This window comes from Serinus canaria, chromosome 3 (assembly GCF_022539315.1).
Source record: "Serinus canaria isolate serCan28SL12 chromosome 3, serCan2020, whole genome shotgun sequence".
Lineage (NCBI taxonomy): Eukaryota > Metazoa > Chordata > Aves > Passeriformes > Fringillidae > Serinus > Serinus canaria.
This window is the reverse complement of record NC_066316.1, coordinates 57,721,757-57,743,027: the sequence shown is the minus strand read 5'-3', so window position 1 is coordinate 57,743,027 and position 21,271 is coordinate 57,721,757. Positions and strand designations below refer to the sequence as shown.

The 21,271-nt window shown below is 41.5% G+C and overlaps 1 protein-coding gene across 1 annotated transcript in view; it reads right to left on the bottom strand.

Annotated features, from left to right (window-relative positions):
• Nucleotides 1-138: 138 nt before the first annotated feature.
• Nucleotides 139-21,271, bottom strand: part of LOC127059344 (translation initiation factor IF-2-like) — a 61,621-nt gene continuing 40,488 nt past the window's right edge. The window contains exons 3-4 of the mRNA XM_050971884.1: nucleotides 16,041-16,116; nucleotides 139-431 (exon numbers count right to left, since the gene is read on the bottom strand). Coding sequence (XP_050827841.1) covers nucleotides 139-431; nucleotides 16,041-16,116 — 369 coding nt within the window. The remainder of the gene's footprint in view (nucleotides 432-16,040; nucleotides 16,117-21,271) is intronic.

Below are 21,271 nucleotides of genomic sequence, written 5' to 3'. Positions count from 1 at the left end.
CACGCTCCCCAGCCAGGGCGCGGTGCGAGCGGCCGCGCACCCACGGCGCGGATCCTGAGCCCTCTCCCCTCCCCTACGGCACGGGCAGAGGCGCGGCGGGGGCTGCTGCTGCTGCCCGCGGGGGGCGCGGGGCTGCGGCTACCGGCCGGGCTTCCCCGGCGGCCGGATAGCGCCGAGGCGGGACCGGCGCCCCGCTCCGACCTGGCACCCTGCGCCTTCCGCCGACAGCGCCCCGGCGGCGCCCCCCGCCCGCACGGCACCGCTCCCCCGCCGCCCGCCTCCGCCCGGCCCGGCGCCGCGCATCCCCGGCCGCGCCCCGCCGCGGGAAGCCGCTGTCCTGTCCCTCCGTGCGGCACCCACCTGCCAGCTCCCGCACCCGGCAGGGCCCTCGCCCTCTCCCCGTGTTCGAGGTGCCTCGTAGCCACGATATTCTTAACGTGGAAGGGAGGAATGCCACCCAAGGGACTAATTATTATTATTATTATTTTATCAGTTAAAATTCATGCAGCGTTTTAAGCTGGTTAATCTGAGTTCTCCAAAGCCCGGGATGTCCTAAAGTTGCATTTTTAAACTTTTCCTTATGCAAGCAGCAAGCCTCAACAGTTGAAAGGCATGAGAGAGCACAAGAAAGGAACAAGTAATCAAAGATCCCGTTTCTCAGATACCATGTCTTATGGGAGAGCATCAGAATATCTCAATAAATTGCATCAAAAATTTGTATAGAGAATGACTTAGGGCTGTACGGCTAAAAAGTAAATACAGGAAAAGAATCAAAGAATCACAGTGATGTTCCACACTCATGTTACTTTTCTACCTCAGCCTAAAAAAATGACAAACTGTCCCGGAATTCTAAATTAAGAGTTTTTCAAAACAAAATTAATAGTAATAAAGAAGAAGGTAGAAGCTGAAAATAAAAGGGAAAGGGAGATTCCACAAACAGAATACTAAAAGTTTATAAAACTCTTTGCCCTGGGATGTTCATACTCCAAAAAAGTGGGTGAGTTCAAGAATGGATAGACAAATCAATAGGGAAAACCACCCAAGATTTAACTACACAGGCAGCATATCTGACCTTAAATATTCCTGTACCACAAATCCCTGTAAGCCAGGGATGGGTTGAAGCATATCCCTGAATAGTTGCCTGTTTTTTCCTTCTCATGTCATATTGCAATATTAGATAATGATAAGTGAACAGCTAACCCAGTAACCCAGACTGACCTGCATGGACTTTGGGCACATACTCACCTTTTGACAATCTTATGCTGCACTTCTGAGTGGCATGATATTGTTTTATTTGTACCAGAAAACTCCAGGAACTGCTGCTTGATGGCAAGAAGGAGGAGAACTGATTTGATTTGTAACCTAATGTGAAGCATTTGGCTCTGCCAAGTACATGTATTCCATGCAAAAGTAGCACTAGGTAAACAATTGCTCATCAAGCTCTTCACCATGACAGCGTTCAAAACAGCCCCTCATCCAGGCTGTGAGAGATGCAGAAAGACATAGACTCTGCTGGAACCATGGGACATTTAGGCAGAGGGCAGAGCAGACACAACATGCTGGCTTACTGGTATGGGTCACCCCAGGGTCCTGCTGACTCAGAGATTGGGACATACCTGAAGTAAAGCCAGCAGGGATCTGAATTGATTTATCTTAAAGAACAAACAGCAGCTCATCACTAGCGTGGGCCTGTATTGCTCAAAGCACATTGAGCAGTGGTTGAGCTGTGTAAATTCGTCTTCCTAAAAAAGCCTCTCTGTTTGGAGGGCTTATTCCTCTGTGATGGGCAGGCAGGTGTTAGTCCTTCCTGACACTGCTTTGGGGCACACAGAAACTTCTCCCTCTTGCCCTTCAGGAAGGTCAGAGGCTTCAGCAGCCCATATGAACCTGTGAGCTCCCTTCTGATTCTGTACTTGTCATCATTGTCTGATTTGGAACTCAGTGCCTCAATCCTTCAGGAATTCAATTCTCTGATAACTTTTGAACTTCACTTTGGCAATGAATTCATGCTGCATAAATGAATTCCAGCTTACTTATCTTGCTGAATCAAGACCTTAGGATACAGCAGGTTCCTAGAATTACATGGCTGACTCTGGAAGGAAACTTCTTCAAATTCTGCAAATATTTCCAGCAGTATTTGGCTTTGGGTTAATTAAATGAAGAAGTTCAGGGTTTGAACTGCAGGAATGACACAGCCCCCAACTATAGAAGACAATGGCACTCCTTAACAGCATCTGTCCTCTGAAGCAAAATTTCAGAAGCTTTTATTTTCCTCCTGTAAATCCCGAGTAAAAGTCTCTGACCTTGTAATTAAGTGTTATGTGCAAAACTTTCAGTCAAGACCTTCATGCTGACCCCACAAATGGTGTCTGCAAACAGCTAAGTAACTGAGTAACAGCTTTAATAACAACCCCAACAGAGATTTTAAATCAGGAGCTTTCAAATGCTGTCAACAGGTCTTCCAGATGTTGTGTTGACAGGAGGTTTATTGACTGAAGCCCCTATTGATCTGGAAACATCTAATTGATTTCAGTGTCATATTTTGTGAAATACAAATTTGGAACATCTTTTATTTCCCTTTTCTGATGCTTACAGGGCAGGTTTACTGCATTGTCAGTAAGAGGCTTTAGTGCCAAGGGATTATGCTCACAGGATCATAGAGTGATGCAGGGCTGTGCTGCAAAAAAAAAAGTAATTCCCATCCTTGTAGAAACCAGTGGAAAATTACAGCATTCTTTAGATAAACTGACCTCTAGTTAAAATAGCTGATAAACAATGTCCTGAGCTCCATTTTAGTCCCAGCACATGGATTTGAGTCTAACACAGTTGTCACTGTGACTTTATGAGAAAATGTTGCAGTTATTTCAGCCTGTAGCAGTCAGAGAGGGATGACTGCAGAAAAACTGTGTATGCCTTCCTGGGAGTGTGCCACCTCAAGGTTAGTAAAAGTTTTTGCAGTATTGTGTAGTCTGTCTAGCTTAGAGTCCTCATAAAACCACACTGGATGACAGATACTTAAATTCATTATTGATATTATGAAATTTAATGTGCTGTGACTGCACAGGATCCGGTCTTAGCAGAACTGAATAGTGCTAATATGGAAAAGGAGGTGAAAACATATGATGGAAAAGTGATGAAAAACGAGTCATGAGAAAAATTAACATTCTTAGTGATGCAATGAGTTCAGTCTTCTGGTTTCCTTTGTTCACAAAGCAGTCTTATGTGAGGAGCTCCAGAATGAACAGTGTAAACCTACACTGTCAGCTGACTCCTGCACTCAGACTTTTTCTTCCAAAACTAGTTTTTAAAGTATAATAGCAGAAGGACATTTATGCATTTTCGGACAAGGGCATAATCTGAGCAAGTTTCCTTGCATGTCTTGCATAAAATAGATGTGCTGAAATACTAATGTCAGTTGAACTAACCTAGCCATGAGGTCATCTCTTGTTCTCTTATCTCTTCATCTTGTGTTTCACTAGGTGTTGGCTATCATGATATCTCAATGTCCTTTATGTGTGTACAAAACCCCCATCATCATGATTGTCATCATCATCCGTTCATTATCTTAAAAGAAAAGATCTCTTTAAGCCCATAAGTCTTCCAGCAACATTGGAGATAAGGTACTAAATGATGCAAATAGTGAGAGAATTTGTCAAAGAGAGGAATTTTTGCTAGAGAGAAGTTCAGCTGGGTCCTAATTCAAAACAAGTTCGATTCTTGGCAATGTGAAAACAGAGGCCTGATAAAGGAAGACACACACTGCCAGGTGTCAATGCTTTTCCTCTTGGTGATAATGGTAATGGTAACGGTCTCTTGCCATTACATTGAGTTTCAATATTCCTCGTAGGACTTTTTCTTTCAAGAAGTGTTAAAAGGTGTCCTGGGCAGAAGGATGCAAAATATGCATGAAGAATAGGGCTTTATCTATAGTGATTTGTGTTTAGTGATTTATAATTTTAGAAGATATTGGGTCACTTGCAGAACCCAGATGAATGTAGGGTTATTACAGCTTTTCTGACTGTAGACTAATTAATCTAAGATAGAGAGTAAAGGAAGAAGTGTTAATTTTGCCCTAGGTAACTGGTCCAAAATGGAGTAAAAATATTTATATATTCATTCATAATATATTTACTTTCCTTAGGTTTTGGTACTCAAGTTAGACCACACACTCACCAAATGTACCTTCCTTGGTCAGAAGAGACAGATAGGCACCCTGAAAGCAACTCTGTATCTGTGGCCTGAATCAGGCAGTGTCTACTGTATATTTGAAGGAGTTTGGTTTTGAAACCCACAGATAAGTAGAGGCTGATTTGAATAGTGGATTTTTTTTTCCTTATTTCTGAAGTTTTACATGTAAAAGATGTGGAATCACTTTAGAGAGTAATTTTGTCAACACACGCTGAGAGAGCTGGTCATTTTATTCCTGACCTATATATATTTACATAAAAGAAAAAGTCCTGTGTCAAGTGTAAACACCATACATGTTAGCCAGAGCCCGAGATTCCCAGCCTTAGTCCAGTTTAGGTATGGACCTGAAAGAATACTTGTAACATTGTTATAACTCTTAGCACTCCTCAAGGTTGGAATATACATGTTTCTTCCAACTAGCAGCCCTGTGTGGTTGTGTGTTGCAGTGGCTATACAAGACATACCAGTTTTCTTGAAATTAATTGACATTATCTTGCCTTGCACTGTGCCTGATATAATCTCAGAGAGATGTGAAAATATTAGTTCTATTTTACAAAGGTGGGAATTGAACCACAGGGTAGTCAATGTGTCTCATCTAAGGGAGATCTGTGACAGAATCAAAAATTAAATGCAGAGCTAACTTTCTCCCATGCTAGTATCTGGATTAAGATATCTGTACAGCAATACGTATTCCATATCTGCCAACCTTATTTGTAAGGTTTACATGCATTGTAAATGGACAGTTTTGGATGGCAAGAGCCAGAGCAGGCACTGGAGGCATTTGCTGTACCTTGGAGGAATGCCACTGAGATATCTGATATTACTATAGCCCTGGTTCCCTTCCCAGCAGGAGCCACCCATCACAGTGAAAAATGGGGGACTTGGAACACTGGCACCTAAAAGGCTGTTGTTCCAAGAAGGACCTGAATCTAGATTTGTGGGGAAGGAAGGAAGTATAACCATATTCACATTGAACTGGCAACTAGAAGCATCACCTGCCACCATCAAACATGTTGGAAATGCCAGGAAAGTGCTTTTCCCACAGCACACGATCACCACAAAGAATATTACAGTAAGACAAAGAAATCCCACAGCTGTTTCATAGGCATACACAGAAGGAAAAAGCCACAAACATTCCCAGCATTAATTTATCTTTTCATTTCTAGATGCCATTTTCAAACCTGTTCAGTCATTCAATGCACCATGAATCTCTTTGTAGTGTTCCAGTCAGTCCATTTTTTTAACACCTTTACCAAAGGAAATTGGAAACCTTTAATACAGATTTTGTTTACTTTGCTAGAAATTGCCTTTGCTAAAAAACTAAATAGTTTTTTGTAATTGCTTTGTGCGACTCCATAAAGAAAAGCTCAGGTGTTTTGTCCATAGATTTACTAGGCTTCAAGACCAAGAGAAGATCCTGGACCATATAATCTGGCTGTCTGTGTAACAACTCTTGCATTTGCTGCTATGAATATCATGTCCAACAACCTTTCCTCTGACATTTCTTGTCTCTTCCTCTTAACTCATATTTGACTATCTCCAAAATTTCATTCAATTCAAGGATAATAATCAGGAGGTTTGACAAGCACAGACACCCACCCATGCACAGTCATGCAGTGGACCACAGGCTGTGAGTATATGACCTTTCCAGCCTTTAGCAAAGGCATCTGCACCCCCGTGCATCTGCATCTGCTCATCAGCACCCACATGGTGGGTGTTACCAACCCTTGGATCAGCTGGCAGATCTCCATGTGGGAGCTCCCACTGACTTGCATTACTCAGCCAGGTGATGAGCAGCTAGGCACAGCCTCTTCAGCTGGCACAGCTGAAGCTGGAGGCAGACATGTCCCAGCCCACTTAGTGGGCAAGGCATAGTGTTATTGATCTTACATACCTTCACTGCATTGTTATTTTAAACTTGTTTAAAAAAAGGAATACAGATTTGCAAGTGTGCCATGCTCCAAGTAGTTGTGATACTTCTGTAATGCTCCCTTCAGAATCTTATAATATGATTTTTTTTTTCAGAAAAATTCTTACGTGCAGGAAAGGGGAAGAGCAGGTCTATCTTACTGGATTACTAGTGAATACTAGTGGCTGGTACATAATTCTCAGTGTGACACTAATCTCTATACCCTCAGTGAGATGACCACAACACCTCTCTGCCTAGCTGAATATAATGCCTTGATCTTTCACACAAGACAGGCTTAATAACACTACAGAATTTTATTTTAGGGATTTTTTTTTTATAAAAGAAAGAACATGAGAAAGAGAATCAACAATCTCTATATATTTTTAATAGAGCATCAGAAAAATTGAGTGCTGGAACTCTGACTTGTGAACATGCCTTAGCTTGCTGCAATATAGGAAACATTACTAAGCTGTTTGTGTTTTGTTGACAGAGGAGTTCTTTAGAAAAACAGATAAAGTTGCAGGTGAAGAAATTAAAACATAAAGAGAAGAAGCAAAGTACTGTCCAATGAGGTAGTAGGTTGAAAACAAGATTTTCTGCCTTTGGTGTTCCGCACTAGTGTAGACAGATGAACCACTGAGGGCAAATGTAAAGCTTGAGTGCAGAAAGGCTAAGCATAATTTAGTTGCCAATGGCAGCATTTAGTCACTTTCAAAACATAGCATTGTGGATTTCTCTCTAGTTATAGGGAACTCTCTGACTAGTGCTGTTCTTCATAATTTTCACTCAGCTAAGATTTTTACTTATGCATGCTTTTATCATGAGCCCTTTAAACCTTCAAACTGGCAAATATTAACAGTGACATTTTAAAGAATGAGGAGATGGAGAAGTTGGATGACTTGGGTCACTGTCATATGATGAGCTTGAAATAGAATAAACAGTTTGTGAGGCTTGTGACTTCAATCGCATGCTCAACTCATTGGACATATAGCCCACCTCCTCCAAAGCAAAACCAGACGGCAGTTTTGCTCCTTTGGTGACTGACCCAGACTGACTGACTCAAAAGAGTGGTTTAAATCAGAACTGTAGGACTTGGGATCTAAGTCAAATGCTGTCTTCTTTCAAGTTTCATGAGGTTTGAAAGTAGCACTCTGTTTTTGACCTGATCCACAGTTTTGAGTTCCTTAGTGCTTAGTGGCAGACACAGGCAACAGAAAGGAAAGACATTTGTCAGAAAGGAAGAAAAACTGTTAGTGCCAGTGTTTGAAATGTGAAAGAATGAAATACACAGATATGCCAGATTCAGCTGGGTAGTAACTCTATATCTGCCTAATCCTATTTTGATTTCACTATATCTGTTGCAAAATGGATACTATAGGATAGTAAAATTTGCTCAGCTTTTTCTGGAGATAGCATTATGAACTACTTTTTGCAGACCACAGTTTTCTCATATTTTGTATTTTATATATATATATATATATATATATATAGCTGTGACTATGCATTTAATTTAATACATATTTATTCTAGATTGTTTAACTCTGTTGAGCAGCATACACAGAACTTTCAACTTTTTCATGAAGTCTCAGGTCACACTGATGAAAGGTCTGTAACTACTGAAATCCCAGAGCATTCGCCTTGATTATTTCAAGTATGTTTGTCTTTATGTGCTGCAACCACAACTAGTGAACTTCCAAGCCACTTTGGCTGTATGAGTTGAATCATAGAATAATATAAAATGACTCCTATTCATGCATTTGTGCTCACTGAAACATACTTGTATGTACAGTAGTGACTAATGAACCAGTGAACATATTTGTTAGAAACAGCTTAACAACAAAATGTGTTTTGTTCTTGGAGCAAGGAAAAGTCTATTATAAGGTTAGAAACGGTGAGAACCAACATTATTTCATTAATGTAATGAGTGTTTTCTCTTTATACACATTTTTATTCTCAGATGTGGTGGTTTTAAACATTGAAGAATATTATTAGACTGATACATCAGGTCCCACTTTGTTGTATAAGCCTATTTGTGGCTGCCAGGAAAGGGCATAAACTTCTCTGGGCATTTCTCAGTATCTTGTGCCTTTAACAGTGTCTCTCAAGTCCTAATCCCTGTTAATTTAGGGATAACTTAGTTTTTTGCAAAATCATCAATGGATGATTCAAATTCACAAAAAACGTATAATGAAGTTGAGCTTTGGTCATTCACTCACTTGCCTTTATCAAGAGTGTTTTGAGAATATTATTTCATTTATTTTCATGTTTCTTTTGCTTTACTGATTACTTAGAAAAAAAAATGCAGCTATTGTTTTAGGTGACCAACTGATGTTCTAGCACTGTTGAAGACTGTGAGACATCTCTGAATGGTATCTAGCATAAACTATTATTGGAAATGAGGTCCTGGACCATGAGAAGTTTTGCTTGGAACAAAGAGGCAATGCTCTTTAAGCAATTTAAGAATGCTAAACTGATTAAGAACTATTTTATCAATGTATTACAGCGATCAACTTGTAAAAAGTCCTGTTTTGTGAGACACAGTCCTTTTCACAGGATATCTTGAAACAGATTTCAAAATCCCATTTTACTCTGAATTGGCTCCACGGGAAGAAATGCAGGCTTCCAGGCTATGTGCCGTAATCCAGAGCATGGCTCAGCATCCTGACACTTCTGTAGGGCCAGCTTACAAGAAATGTGGAACTGCTGAGATGCTAAATTCTTTTCACAATGTGAAATGTTTAGACTGCTAGGAAAGGAAAAATAAAAAAAAAAAAAAAAGGGAACTAATGTGGGAGTGTGTGGGGAACTCCATATAGAAAGAGGAAGTATCGTGTGACTGATCAGGAAATGGGTACAAAGCATGTGTTTTGGTAGTATTTTCACTTGTTTTGGGGGCATTTCCATAGAGAACTGGAATCTGGCCCTGTGTTTAGGTATTACTTCACTCCGGAGTGAAAGGCAGGCACTAATTTGGAGTGAAACACACCAGCTGTCAGCATTTGCACATAGCAACACGGCACAACAGCTGAAGGCAGGTCTCACAAACACAACATCCCACGGAAATAGCAGTGTTGTAGAGCCATTCTGGGCTGCAAGAATCAATAAACAATGCTCTGGCTTCTATAAAAAGAGAAAGCTATTTCCAGGCTGTATTTTCTGAGAGGAATTTGTTCTCTTTTACCTCCAAAAACTCTGGGATACATCTGTGCTACAAAAACTCCAGGGAAATATGCACAGCAGCAAGGTGCGAACATGATGAAAGCCCTTTCTGATCCTGCCTGCCAAGGCATTTCTTTACCATGCACGGATTTGACAGGACAGAAATTTAGCCCTCATCTTTCTGTAAACATTATCTAGTCTGGAGTACACTGCCAACCCTCGTGGTGTCAGGGCTGTTCACTCCTTTGATTTTGTCATGTGATTTTTTTTTCCAGAACCCAGGAAAAAGTCCAAAAATGTGACAGTTCTTCTTGTGTAAAGTGAAGTTCTGCTTATTCATTTTCTCTTGAGCAAGTTGCTGTTAGTCAGATGTTTGCAGAGTTGTGGGGAGGGTCGTGTACTGCCCTCAATGCAATGAAGTAATTTTTAGAGGAAGTCCTTGTATGGACAATTTGTTCATTGTTTTGGAAGACTTCAAATAGCATTTCCAGGAGGGCCAATTCAAATTCCAGATTGATTCCCCTTATTAAGTCATTCCTCAGTCAGCTGGCAGAGGCGAGTTTGGGTATGCTAGTATAAGTGAGCAGCACAGAAAGCTGAGACAAAATCCCTAACAGAGGGTATTTTGGACCTTCCACTCCAAAACAGGAATGTAATTCTCCTGCAGACTTATAAAGGGACAATAAATGAAGTAAATGAAATAAATAAAAGATGTATTTCAAGGGCTGTCATCATGAAGCTCCTGAGCAGCATGCTCAATGATATAGAGCAAGACAATTATTTGGAAGACTCTTTTTGCCATTGGCTTTCCCCTCTCTGGAAAATGAAACTTCTTAGCTTAAATGATTTCAAACTTTACCCATCCCCTTTTGCTAAGTAGATCATATTAGTCTACATTTGTCTGGATCACAGTGTAACAGAAGTGTTAGGGTGTAATTTCCTATACTGCTCCCTTGGTCTTTGTCGTGTCTTCTTTTTCAGCTTTGTTTTTGTCCTCTGTCTTCTTTCCAACATTTCCACTACTCCCTGGAGTGATATTTTTGGCTTAATCTGCTTCTTCATTTCACTTTTCTCTCTCAGGCCTTTCTTCCTTCCTGGCTGCTTCAAGTTGAAGCCAGCTCTCTGAAAGCAACATCATCAGCTATAGTCACCTTCAGTGGGACATCATGAGACAAAGTCATCTTCAAAATCATTTGAGATCATTTCTCATGTTATTATTTCATAGGGTGAAGTCAAGTAGGATGTGGAAAGCGGGACAATTTTGGCCACCCACCTCATGAAAGATGTTGAGAAACTGGAGGGAGCCAGAGTGAAATGCATCAAGGTTCTAGTGCACAGGACCACTAAGGAGAGTATGAAGAGCTGAGCTTGGTGCATCTGATGAAGAGGAACATCTGAGCATGTATCTGAGCATCTGATGAAGAGGAGGTCAAAGGCAGTTGAACAGCAGCCTATGATTTTGTGATCAAGAGCTACAATGACATCAGAACCAATCTCTTCCCAGTGGGGACAGAAGGTGCAAGAGAGGGCAATGGCAGCAAGATGAGTGTTCAGCTTGGCCATTAGGAAACAAAATGCCCACCTGGAGCACAGAGCAGCCTGGGTGCAGGTTGCTTTGAGGTAGAGGTTTCTACCTATCTGTAGAGATTTCCAGGCCTTGACCAGACTAAATCCACATTGACCTGCTCCAGCACTGATCACAGTCTGAACTTGGAGTGGGATGGGTGATCCACAGGGCCCCTCTAAACAACACTATGACACCAAAACCATGTATTTGTTCCCTCAAAACACTTAGAGTTCTTTATGTTGTCCCTTGTTTAGCCAATCCCTCCTGAATGGGAGGAGGAAGAATATATTTTTCTTTTTTTTTAAGTGAAGGATCATATAAACCAACTAAAACAGCTAAAGTAATTCTGGAAATAAGGAGAATACGTCTAACTCTTGCTTTAAATTAAATACATCTCATGCAGATAGTGTGCCTTCAATTTTTACTCCCTTTCAAAACTACGTTTGTGCAAGTGCTGGAAGATGTGCAGGCAGAGCACAATGCTGAGAACCCAGGAAATGTGCCCAGCAGAGCAGAACCTGTACTTTCTGTTGTTAAAACTGAGTTGGAATTCTGGTACATCTGTTACGTACTAACAGACCTAGGAGGAAAAAGTCTGTGTGCATGAAGAAATATTTCTGTGCCCCCAGCCTGGCTGGTCTTGAGCTTAAAGAGCCCAGGCCATGGCAGGTCCATAGAGCCATGGCAGTGACCATGGCAGGTCACTCTGTGTTAGAGTGTATACTCTCAGTTCTACAAACCACTGCAGACACTGGGTTTTATTTTTAGGTAGACAAGTAGCCTTAGTTTTAGTGGGATGATTCACTTCCATGTAGTGATGTATAGGTGTGCTTCTAGAATGAACCTTCTTTATTTGTTGTTTCAATATTTGTGTATTTTCTCTGAGTTACTCTAATGAAATCTTTGTTCAATTATTTTTTTTCCCCTGGGCCTGTCTACAGGCATCCAATGGTTTTTTATGGAAAGGTGTTTCTTTTAAAGTTTCTAATTCCTTGGTATGAATTATTTTTACTGGGGTGCTGTAAATACTTTGTTTAGAACAGATTGTAAACCACAGTTTTGCATTTTCTTTTAACAGATTTGCAATCTTATTTTTTGTCCAGCCATATTAAAAGCAACAGCAATTTTCCATCTGTTTTAATTTGCAGTAAATGAGTTTATGCTGCTGTGGTTTACGCAGATGAGAGCTTGTCTTCTTCAGTAATTATTTCAAGGCAATGCTGTTGGAATGATGTGATAGACTAAATGAAAGTGATAGCATATCTCAGGTGAACAGCAATTTTGCTAGACCATATTAAATTCTGATTACAATAAAAGGTTTTTAATTCATTTCCCTCACCACTGAACAGATTTACAAATCACCTTCTGAGAAGTACAGTGACAAAGCATATAAAAGTATCTGCTTGAGACTACCGCGGGTATCAGAGAGCATTGTGATTGTTAAAACAATTTAAAATGAATGTATACCCATGACTGAGATCACACCCCTTAGTCCAGAAATTCCTGAGAAGTGGGAAGATTTCTGAGGTTTTCCAACAATCTTAGACACCAGTCATTGCCACAGTTTACGTGGAAAAGTTTAAAATATAGTTTCTTCTCCACAAGAACAGAAGTCTCTCATCTCCTGTGCAGGAGCTGAAGAAGCAGAAGGTGTCCTTGAAGAGGCTTTCAACTCTTTCCTGAGGCAATCTGGGGATTGCCTGCTCTATCCTAGGGGCCTTGAAAGGGAATCGGGCTGGTGCTTAGCAAGCCTTAGTTAGCCCTTCTCTCTTCTGAAGTACATTTACCTCAGGGCAGTAGCAATGGTGTGAAAAGGATGAAAAGTCCCCTCAGTCGGGCTGTTCTGATACTTGATCGTCTGTGCTGTGTGCTGCTAAGGGCTGATGGATTCCATCACGGTGCTACATTGTGTTCTGCCTTGGTTAGGGACAAGCCTTTCCTGGACAAACCTCACCCACACTTTGAGAAGTGCAGCCACACTCATTTCTCTTGCAAAATGTATTGCAGAAAAATAAAACACAGAGAAAATTTGGGCTACCACTACCGAAGAAAAAATTTGTATTTTTTCCCTGTAAGGAAGCAACGTAAGCACATGCCCACTGTCAAGGTCACTTCTACAAGCAACATGAGAAAATACAGAAAATTATGGTAACTTTTCCTGTGGGATCTTCTTTCAATATGACCTTTTTAATTAGCTTATTTCAATGTCTGTAAAGTTCAAAGCAGGATTTCTAGTGATTGGGCAGGAGCCAATCACTAGAAAGGAACAACCAGGATACCCCTGACACTCAGATTCTGCTCTGTGCCATATTTTCCTAGAGCTTTGCCCTATTAATCTTGCAACAACCCATGCATTTGTGTGATTTATTGTTTAGCTGTGTCCATAACACACAAAAAGCTTGTAGATTATGGTCTCTGTACTGCTTTTCAAACATATGATACTCTCCTCTAAGGCCTGAAGGTCTTGCCAAAATGTAGATTCCTGCTGGAATCTGCATATTCCATAACAGGACCTCAAACATAATAAAGACAGTTTGCATACTGTCTGGAAGGGATACTGTGAAGGAAGTGCTAGGGCAAGAGAAAAGGTCAGATCTGAATATGGTATCTCCTCATCACCCTGCTATTTTCTCCAGTCGTGTCTTTTTGATCCTCTCATCTTCCCTTGCCTTCATCCCCCACAGCTGCAGTAATGTACAGATCCTCTGGAAACCTCAGCTAATGCTACACTCTGGAAGAAATCATCCAGGGCTCTGGTTTGGCCAATTTGGTGCTGACCTCCTTTACTATATGGTGTGGTAGGTCAGGTGTCATATTTATAAATCAACAAGAAAAGATACAAATTAAACAAAAACAAATTAAATGTTAAACCCCACAAATACTTAGTTCTGTGTTATATCTGCATAGGCTGTCCAAGGAAATGGACATGGAAGATTCCCCACTACTGAATATCTCCAGGAATAAGTTAAACCCAGCTTGTCCAGCCTTCCTTCATAGCCAAGAGAGAGAAAAGGACACAGATATGGACTGATTCTTCTCCTCCTCAGCCAATTCTCCTGTAAGTCAGAAGAAAGCTGTCTGTTTTTTGTCACAAGAAACAGTGACAACTGTGACAGCACCACCCCCTTTGCAGGGGTCTGAAGGCAGGGGAAATAATGGGTTTGGTTTTTATTTGAGAAAAATTATTCAGAGCTACAAGTACTGGAAGCACAATTTTTCACAAAAAATTTTAAATGTGAAGTCATCACAGATCTTCCATATTGCAGCATCTGAGTCTCCATGGAGTTCTGTTTCCTGCCTGACACCAGTGGCTGAAGGATCAGCTCAAGGTTGTCCTGCAGGTAAATCTGGAAGGACTTCCCATGCCTTCAATAAAGAATGTTACATTACTTTCTTAGTGCAAGTTCCGTATGACACATAGAGAGCCAGGTATATTAACTGCAATTGGGCTTTATTAGACCTTTGATCTGCTACCATGTTGTAGTGTATAAATTAATGCATTAAAAGAAAAATCAAATGTAAAATAATTCTCTAAGTTGCAAAGCCAAATTTCAAGCTGTGCCTTTACAGCACTTTCATCACATTTTTAATTGAGCTAGCTTTTGTGTCAGGAAAGAGGGCTTTATTGGAAAAGATGAGGGAAAAGTAGGAAAAAAGCTGATGTTTCATTAAACTGAGAAATGCCAAGGGCATGAAATTGTAATCTTTACAACTGGCAGTTCTATCCTAGCAGAAGAGCCCTTAAATTTCAACTACTCTGGGATGAAGTCCCAGAGCCGTGAGCACTTTTTCTTCTTTAACTGAAATTAGCCTGGATACCCAATTAACATGGGTAAAAAAAAGAGCAGCCAGCATCCCTGTCTCATCACCATTGCCAAGAAGTGGTGCCTAAATACTGTATTTTTAACTGGGTCATTCCCCAGATGTGGTTTCACTTGTAGCCAGCTGTGGACTTAACTGAGAAGACAATAACATGGTAGTGAAGAGAGAGCAAGAGCGAGAAAAAGACATTAAGAGCTCTTCCACTTCACACGTAGCTCATAGTGGGGTAATCACTGGTTTAGTGCACTTTAGGCAGAAGAAAACACCACAAATCATTATAGCTATAGCTACCACTGCTTAGGAATCAGAGTAATTTGCTACATTCACACACTCCTGTGAGATCTCATGACTGACTGAGCGTGTTTAGCTAATTATATATATTTCTAAACTTGTTTCATAAAAGTTTATCATCTAGATCAGAATTTAATGTCTATGCATAGAAGCCAAGACTGGTTATAGGTCAGGGGAATTAACAAAGAGCATTAAGCATTCAGAATCAAAGCAAGGAAGAAAAAGATTTCCTCCTAATGGGGACAGAGGCTTCTGGGATTTTTCCCAGAGGGACAGTTGCAAAAATGGCAAAGGAAGCAGGAAGAAAATCCCTAAAATTTCAAGTGAAATCTGCCTCAGGGTCAGACATCTACTGTCATGTTAGGAGCAGTTTATGTTTACTGGAACATTTGCCCTGTGTAGTCACGGTATTTTTAGGGGTAATTTTTTTCTTGGCTTAAATGCAGTTCTGACATGTCATCTAACCACAGCACCAACAATCCAAGTTAATCTGGTATACTTTCCATTTGTAAATAATATCTAAGCTCATGGTTAGGCAAAGGGAAATAAAGACAAACAAAATACACTAAATAAATTCCCCATCCCTCCAAAAAAGCAGAACTCCAATGGAGACAGAGTAAGAAGAACGCATGTGAGCTCAACATAATTTATTCTATCTATGCCAAAACTACTGAGGCTTCTCTTTGTGCATAGCTCAGTTCTCCTTCATACAGGGGTCACTGAGTGGCCACTTTTTGCCCTCAGATGCGTTCACAGGACTCTTGCTGTAGCTAACAAGAGCTCTGCTCACACCACGGGTCAATGCTGAACCGTGTCTGACAGCTCATTAAACAGACCTGCTGGAATTCTGTTGTTTCTCCTCACTGTGTCATGGCATAATTCCTCTGGAGCCTGTGTGCTGCACATTGTGTGCTGCAGCCATGCACACAAGTGAGGCAGTTGTTGTTTTGCCCAGCAAACGCTCAGTGGGTGAGAGCCCGCCTCTCATTTTGACATGAAAAACGTCCTTCAATTTAGCTTGGCCTGGAGACAAAGCGCTTCAGCCCAGAATTGAGGCGCATCAAAAGCAGCCCTGCTGCCCGCCCTGCGGCACACCGCCCGTACCTGTGTCTTCACCACCCCAAAGGGTCCTGGGCTCCGCCTTGGGCAGTGAATCTCCTTTGCTCTGGGGCTCCTTCATCTGAAAAACACAGAGGGAATACATCAGGTCATGAGAGCTTTCTGTTGAGGTGGGTTTTGCTTTACAACGCTTAAGACCAAAATTGTTTTCCATCTAAAGTGCGTATTTCAGGCGACAGTGCAAGGCCCCTCTCCAGCTGTTTCTATAATCAGGGCTAAAGTTATGAAGTGTGAGGTACTGTGATCTTTCAGAAAAGAAAAGGGCCCTGTGAGTCACTGTATTTTGAATTGCATTTTTCCATTCAAAGTATATGTGTTGATTTTACACTGTGGACCAGATGGTCCAGCCCCATTCTCCTGCCCTGGCCCTGCAGAGGTAGAGGAAGTTAAAGGAAATGGTGGGCAGGGTCCCAGAGGGTCTGTCTCCTGGTGTAGAACTGTTTGCAGAGAGCTACTTTGCCCGCTTTTCACAGCAGGGACAACCTTAACAGGGGAGAGATTTGGTATAGGGGATGAACAGGTGCAATCCCTTCACGTATCCTTGGGATATCACCAGTGTGGGATCTGCAGACACCTGTTCCCCTTCCTGATTAACACTTCATCCTCATCTCTGCTATTGCACTGCTTCTAAGTGCTTGCCCTCTAGACTTCTCTTACTCACACATGCGATTTCAATCAGAGCTGTGGAAGAATTCTGAGAACTAGGAGTGTGACTATCCTCTGTCACCACTTTGATAAAAACTCTGACCTCAGTGGTGCTGTTTTTGGGTGATAACCTGGGTGTGAGGGTGAAGCCAGTCAACAAGATTACACCATTGCTCACCGATCTGCCCCAAAGTACTTCCCAGGCTCTCCATCCTACTGAAACACTGCATCCAGCAGTAACATAGGAAGCAGCAGTCAAACAGCAAATAAGGTGCTGCAGAAGAACAAGGTATAGAATTCCCACTGGAATTTTGGCTTTTGGTAAAAGAGTTCTGGTGTCCAAAGACAGAAGTTTTCTTACCAGCATCAAAACTTAAATACTACTTCATACATATGCACTTTTCTCAAAGTCTGAAGTCCTGACAAGTTGAGTAGCTTGCCAGCATAGGTCTGGAGCTCTGGTGGGCTGCTTATGTAGAGTTTTCAGTTGTGCTGTTTGTGTTGTTAGTTTTAGAAATACTTTCATTCAAAAGAGTCCCAACTCAAATGGCACTTCACCCCCATTACACACACTGTAAACAGGCATGAAGCTGTCTGGAGGATGCACAGGATTGCAAAACATTGAAAAGGTGACTCGCTCTTTGGATTGCATATTTCTCATTATCTTTATTCATATAAGCACATGATGAATAGTATGGAAGAAATAGACATCCAGGACAGCCACTGTTCTGACTACTGTAGAACTCCTTGATTAAAGAGTCAGACTGTGGGAAAGAAGGAATAGAAAGTAGGTGCAAGATGAAGAGAGAGAAGGAGAGGAAGTTTGTTGCATTCCAGGCAGAACTGTGATAATGCCCAGAAAAACAAGCTCAGAAAACACAGGGAAAAGCATTTAGGAAAAAGCAAACTCTAAACCTGGATCTACCCTTACAGAAAAGCACATCTTTTTGTATGTACAAACCAGTACATATGGGCAGAGCCACCGTGTCAAAGACAGAAGTGTTGTGTCCACAATGTCCATGAGCAATACTATTCAGACTTTGGATGCCGAAAGCTGCAAACCCTGCACTCTGTTACTTAATGGAGTCCAGTAAAAGAGGAAACACTTGGCTACCCCGCCACAAAACAAGAGGCCACACTGTCAAAGTTTACAAAAGTAAAAGTCTGTCAAGTTGTACAGATGGGCACATGGAAAGACTCTCATGCAAGCAAACTCATGCTAAACTGATACAAAAGAAGAGCAGAGCAGAAGGGGAACAATGCACTAAAAGCAATGACCCCCTGGAGCATCTCACAGGTCTCTCCCTCACCTCATGCAACACAGTGTCCTCCCCCATGTGGAAGCAAAGGCAATTGGGGCTTTTATCAAGGGACCTGAATCACAGGTGTATCCATTGACCAGGAGCAGCCCTGGCTGGGAGTGAGGTCTGTTCCTGCTGACAGAGGGAGGGTTCACAGCAGACACCAACACTGCAGCAGCATCACCCTTGTGTGGTCATCACGGGTTAATGCCAGGAAGTCACAGACCTGACAACAACCTGACCACACTCCAGAGCGTGCCAGTGTGCAGGGCCAGAGCCAGAAACATTTCTGTGTTCCACGGCAGGGATGGAAGGTAAAAGCATTACATCTTGTGAAGCACAGAGAACACCAGGTACACAAGTGTCATGAATGGGTTGGAAACCTATTTTGAAATAGATGGTGGAACTCCTTTAGCACTAAGAGTGCCCACTTGAATTGTGTATGATATTGCTAAGAAATGCATCCATTTCAATAATTTTGTTAATTTACTTTTTTTCTCCTTTAATTAGAGAGTTATCTGTATGTACAGTGACACTTTATTCACATCTTCCATTTTTATGTCTATGCTTCCATTTCAGTTGAGGTTCTTAAAACCTGTGGCTGCTTTGAGAAGAGCCCCTACGTTATTGTATGCAGAATGTTTCTTTTGTATGCTTTCCTGGATTATGTTTACATACTCCCAATTCAGTAGTTCAATTCTATAAAACAATATCCATACAATATAGTATATAAACCAGCAGGTTTTTCATCCCACAAAGCACAATTTCTCCCTTCCCTCATTTCTTGTACTCCAACGATGGGACCCTGAAAGACCAACAGCCCAGGTGAGAGGGACTGCTCCCACTAAGCCTTGTCCTAGGAATCAGCTGTGGAAAACTACATATTTTGGTTTTCAAGAGGTAAACCCTGTTGGAAGCTCTTTCTCTGAAGCAGAGTTTAACAGCACTAGACTATGTTTTGAGTTTTCCCCAATCTCACTGTCATTGGAAGAAGATAAAGGGAAGTAGAAGTCAGAAGTTCATATGTCAATGCAAGCAACACTTAACTTGAAGTACTGATTTTGGCTAACACTCAGTACTTTATATATTTTTGGCAAATATGTCATTAATTGCATGATCCTGCTTTTTCTTGTTTTAGAAAGTAAAAGGATGTCAGTCTTATAAATGCTTAATAAAATAGCAACTGCATCACTTCCTTCTCTGCTCCTTTTGACCTAGGCACACAGTTCTTTTCAGCTGTGATGCCTCTTGGTGTGTCCTCAGCCTGGAGACCACCCCTAAAATAAAGGCTGGGAAAGAGACAGGGTAGGCAGATTGGCTACCCATTCTTCATGTAGGAAAAGGAATGGGAAAGGCTGTTGAAATTCAAATACTTCATGAGATAGTCTGAAAAAACTCATCTTTCTCATGGCAGCCAGGATGGGAAAGGTTGGGGACATTCATACAAGGATCTCTGTGAGTAGACATAGTTGGGTTGTTCAGCCTGGAGAAGAGAAAGCTCTGAGGAAACCTTATAGCAGCTTTCAGTACATAAAGGGGCCCAAGAGGAAGCCTGGAGAGGGACTTTTTGCGAGGGTATCCTGTAACAAGACAAGAGGGAATGGCTTTATACTGAAAGAGGATAGATTCAATTGGATATTACCATGAATTTTTTTTCTGTGGGGGTGTTGAGACATGGGAACAAGTTGCCTAGAGAAGTTTTGGGTGCCCCATCCTTGGAAGAGTTCAAGGCAAGGTTGGCTGGGCCCCCAAGAAATCTGGTCTGGTGTAAAGTGTCCCTGCCCATCCCAGGGGAGTTGGAACTAAATGATTTTTTAAGGTCCATTCAAGCCCAAACCATCCTATGATTCTGTGATTGTGGGAGCCCCAAAGGAGCTGTGACCTGAGGAAATTGCTTCCTCCTTTGCTGTGATGTGGGGTCCATATTTCTTCACTGCACACAGCAAGGTGCCAGAGGTGGAGAGCACCAAAAAATGAAAAATGAAGACAGTTTAAAGACACAATACTCTTTAAATAACAATGTTAACAAGGCAGGTAGCACTTCTGGTCTAAAAGTGACCTGTGACTCTTATGCATGTGCTGGTAGAGGGATTGCTGCTGTTTAGCTTTCAGCCAGTCCTCACCTGCTCTGCTGGACCAAGAGCCAGAGAAATGTGGTTTGCAAAGGCAATTTAAACTCTGAAACCTAATTTACACATCAACATTGTTAATTATTTTACTGCTGAACATCTTAACAGCAAGAGCTTATTATTGGCTTCATATTCTGTTCACTTGAAAGGACATCAATACCAACAGTGGAAGCAGAATATATTATCTAGACTAAATACCAAAACTGCTTTGTATTAGAAAGAAAAGATGTTGCTCATTGATACAAAAGGATACTCATTTATTAAACTGTCTACTTTCATTGCTGTTTTCTGGAGTCCTGTAGAGGATCTACCTTATTCAGCAAGACACAGCCTCAGGATCCAGCATATTTTTGCCACTGGGATGACAATGAATATCCTGGTTTTGCTTGAGGTTCCCAATTATATAAATAAGTCACTGAATTCATTATGACAGTTAATGTGTTTGGATTTACATTTTCATTCCTGTAGACAATCTCTTCCAATGAGGACAACATCAGAATGTAATAGGGCCAAGGATGCATTAGCTCTGTGGATTGTGTTTATGAAATGCTCACCTAAACTTAAAAGAGTCATAAAGTTGGTGGCTAAAACTTCTGCAGTCAGTCATAACAGCCAGTTATCCATTGAAATGAATGGGAGCCATCCACACTTCTCTTGGCATGACTGCTTCAGTGCTGCTGAAGTCTCAGTGGTGTTGTCTGAGTGAAAGTCCAAAACATCTGCCAAGACCACCACCACTGGGCCTAGTGCCTAGGAAAGGCAGTCACCACTGCTGGTGGCCACAGTCATCTGCAGCTTCTGAAATGAGAATAGACCAGATGTCCCCATGCTGGTGTCCAAAGCAAGAACCCCTGTTGAGTCTGGAATCTGAGCAGGACATGGCTACAGGCTTCTTACTAGCAGGTTCTCCCAGCCTGCCTATGAAAGAATATTCAGAAGTTTACATAGCTGTTTGAAAAATTGTGAGAAGTCTAAGTTCTTCCCCTGCATGGAAAAAGCAGTGATGCATATTTCCATAAACAGCCATGACTCGGACTGGGTTTGATAGTGCTGTGTCACAGAGCCATAATCAGGTGAGCTGCAAAGTTGAGAGAAAGCCATTTCATGTGCTGCAATGATGTTTCTCCAAGCTCTGTGTTTC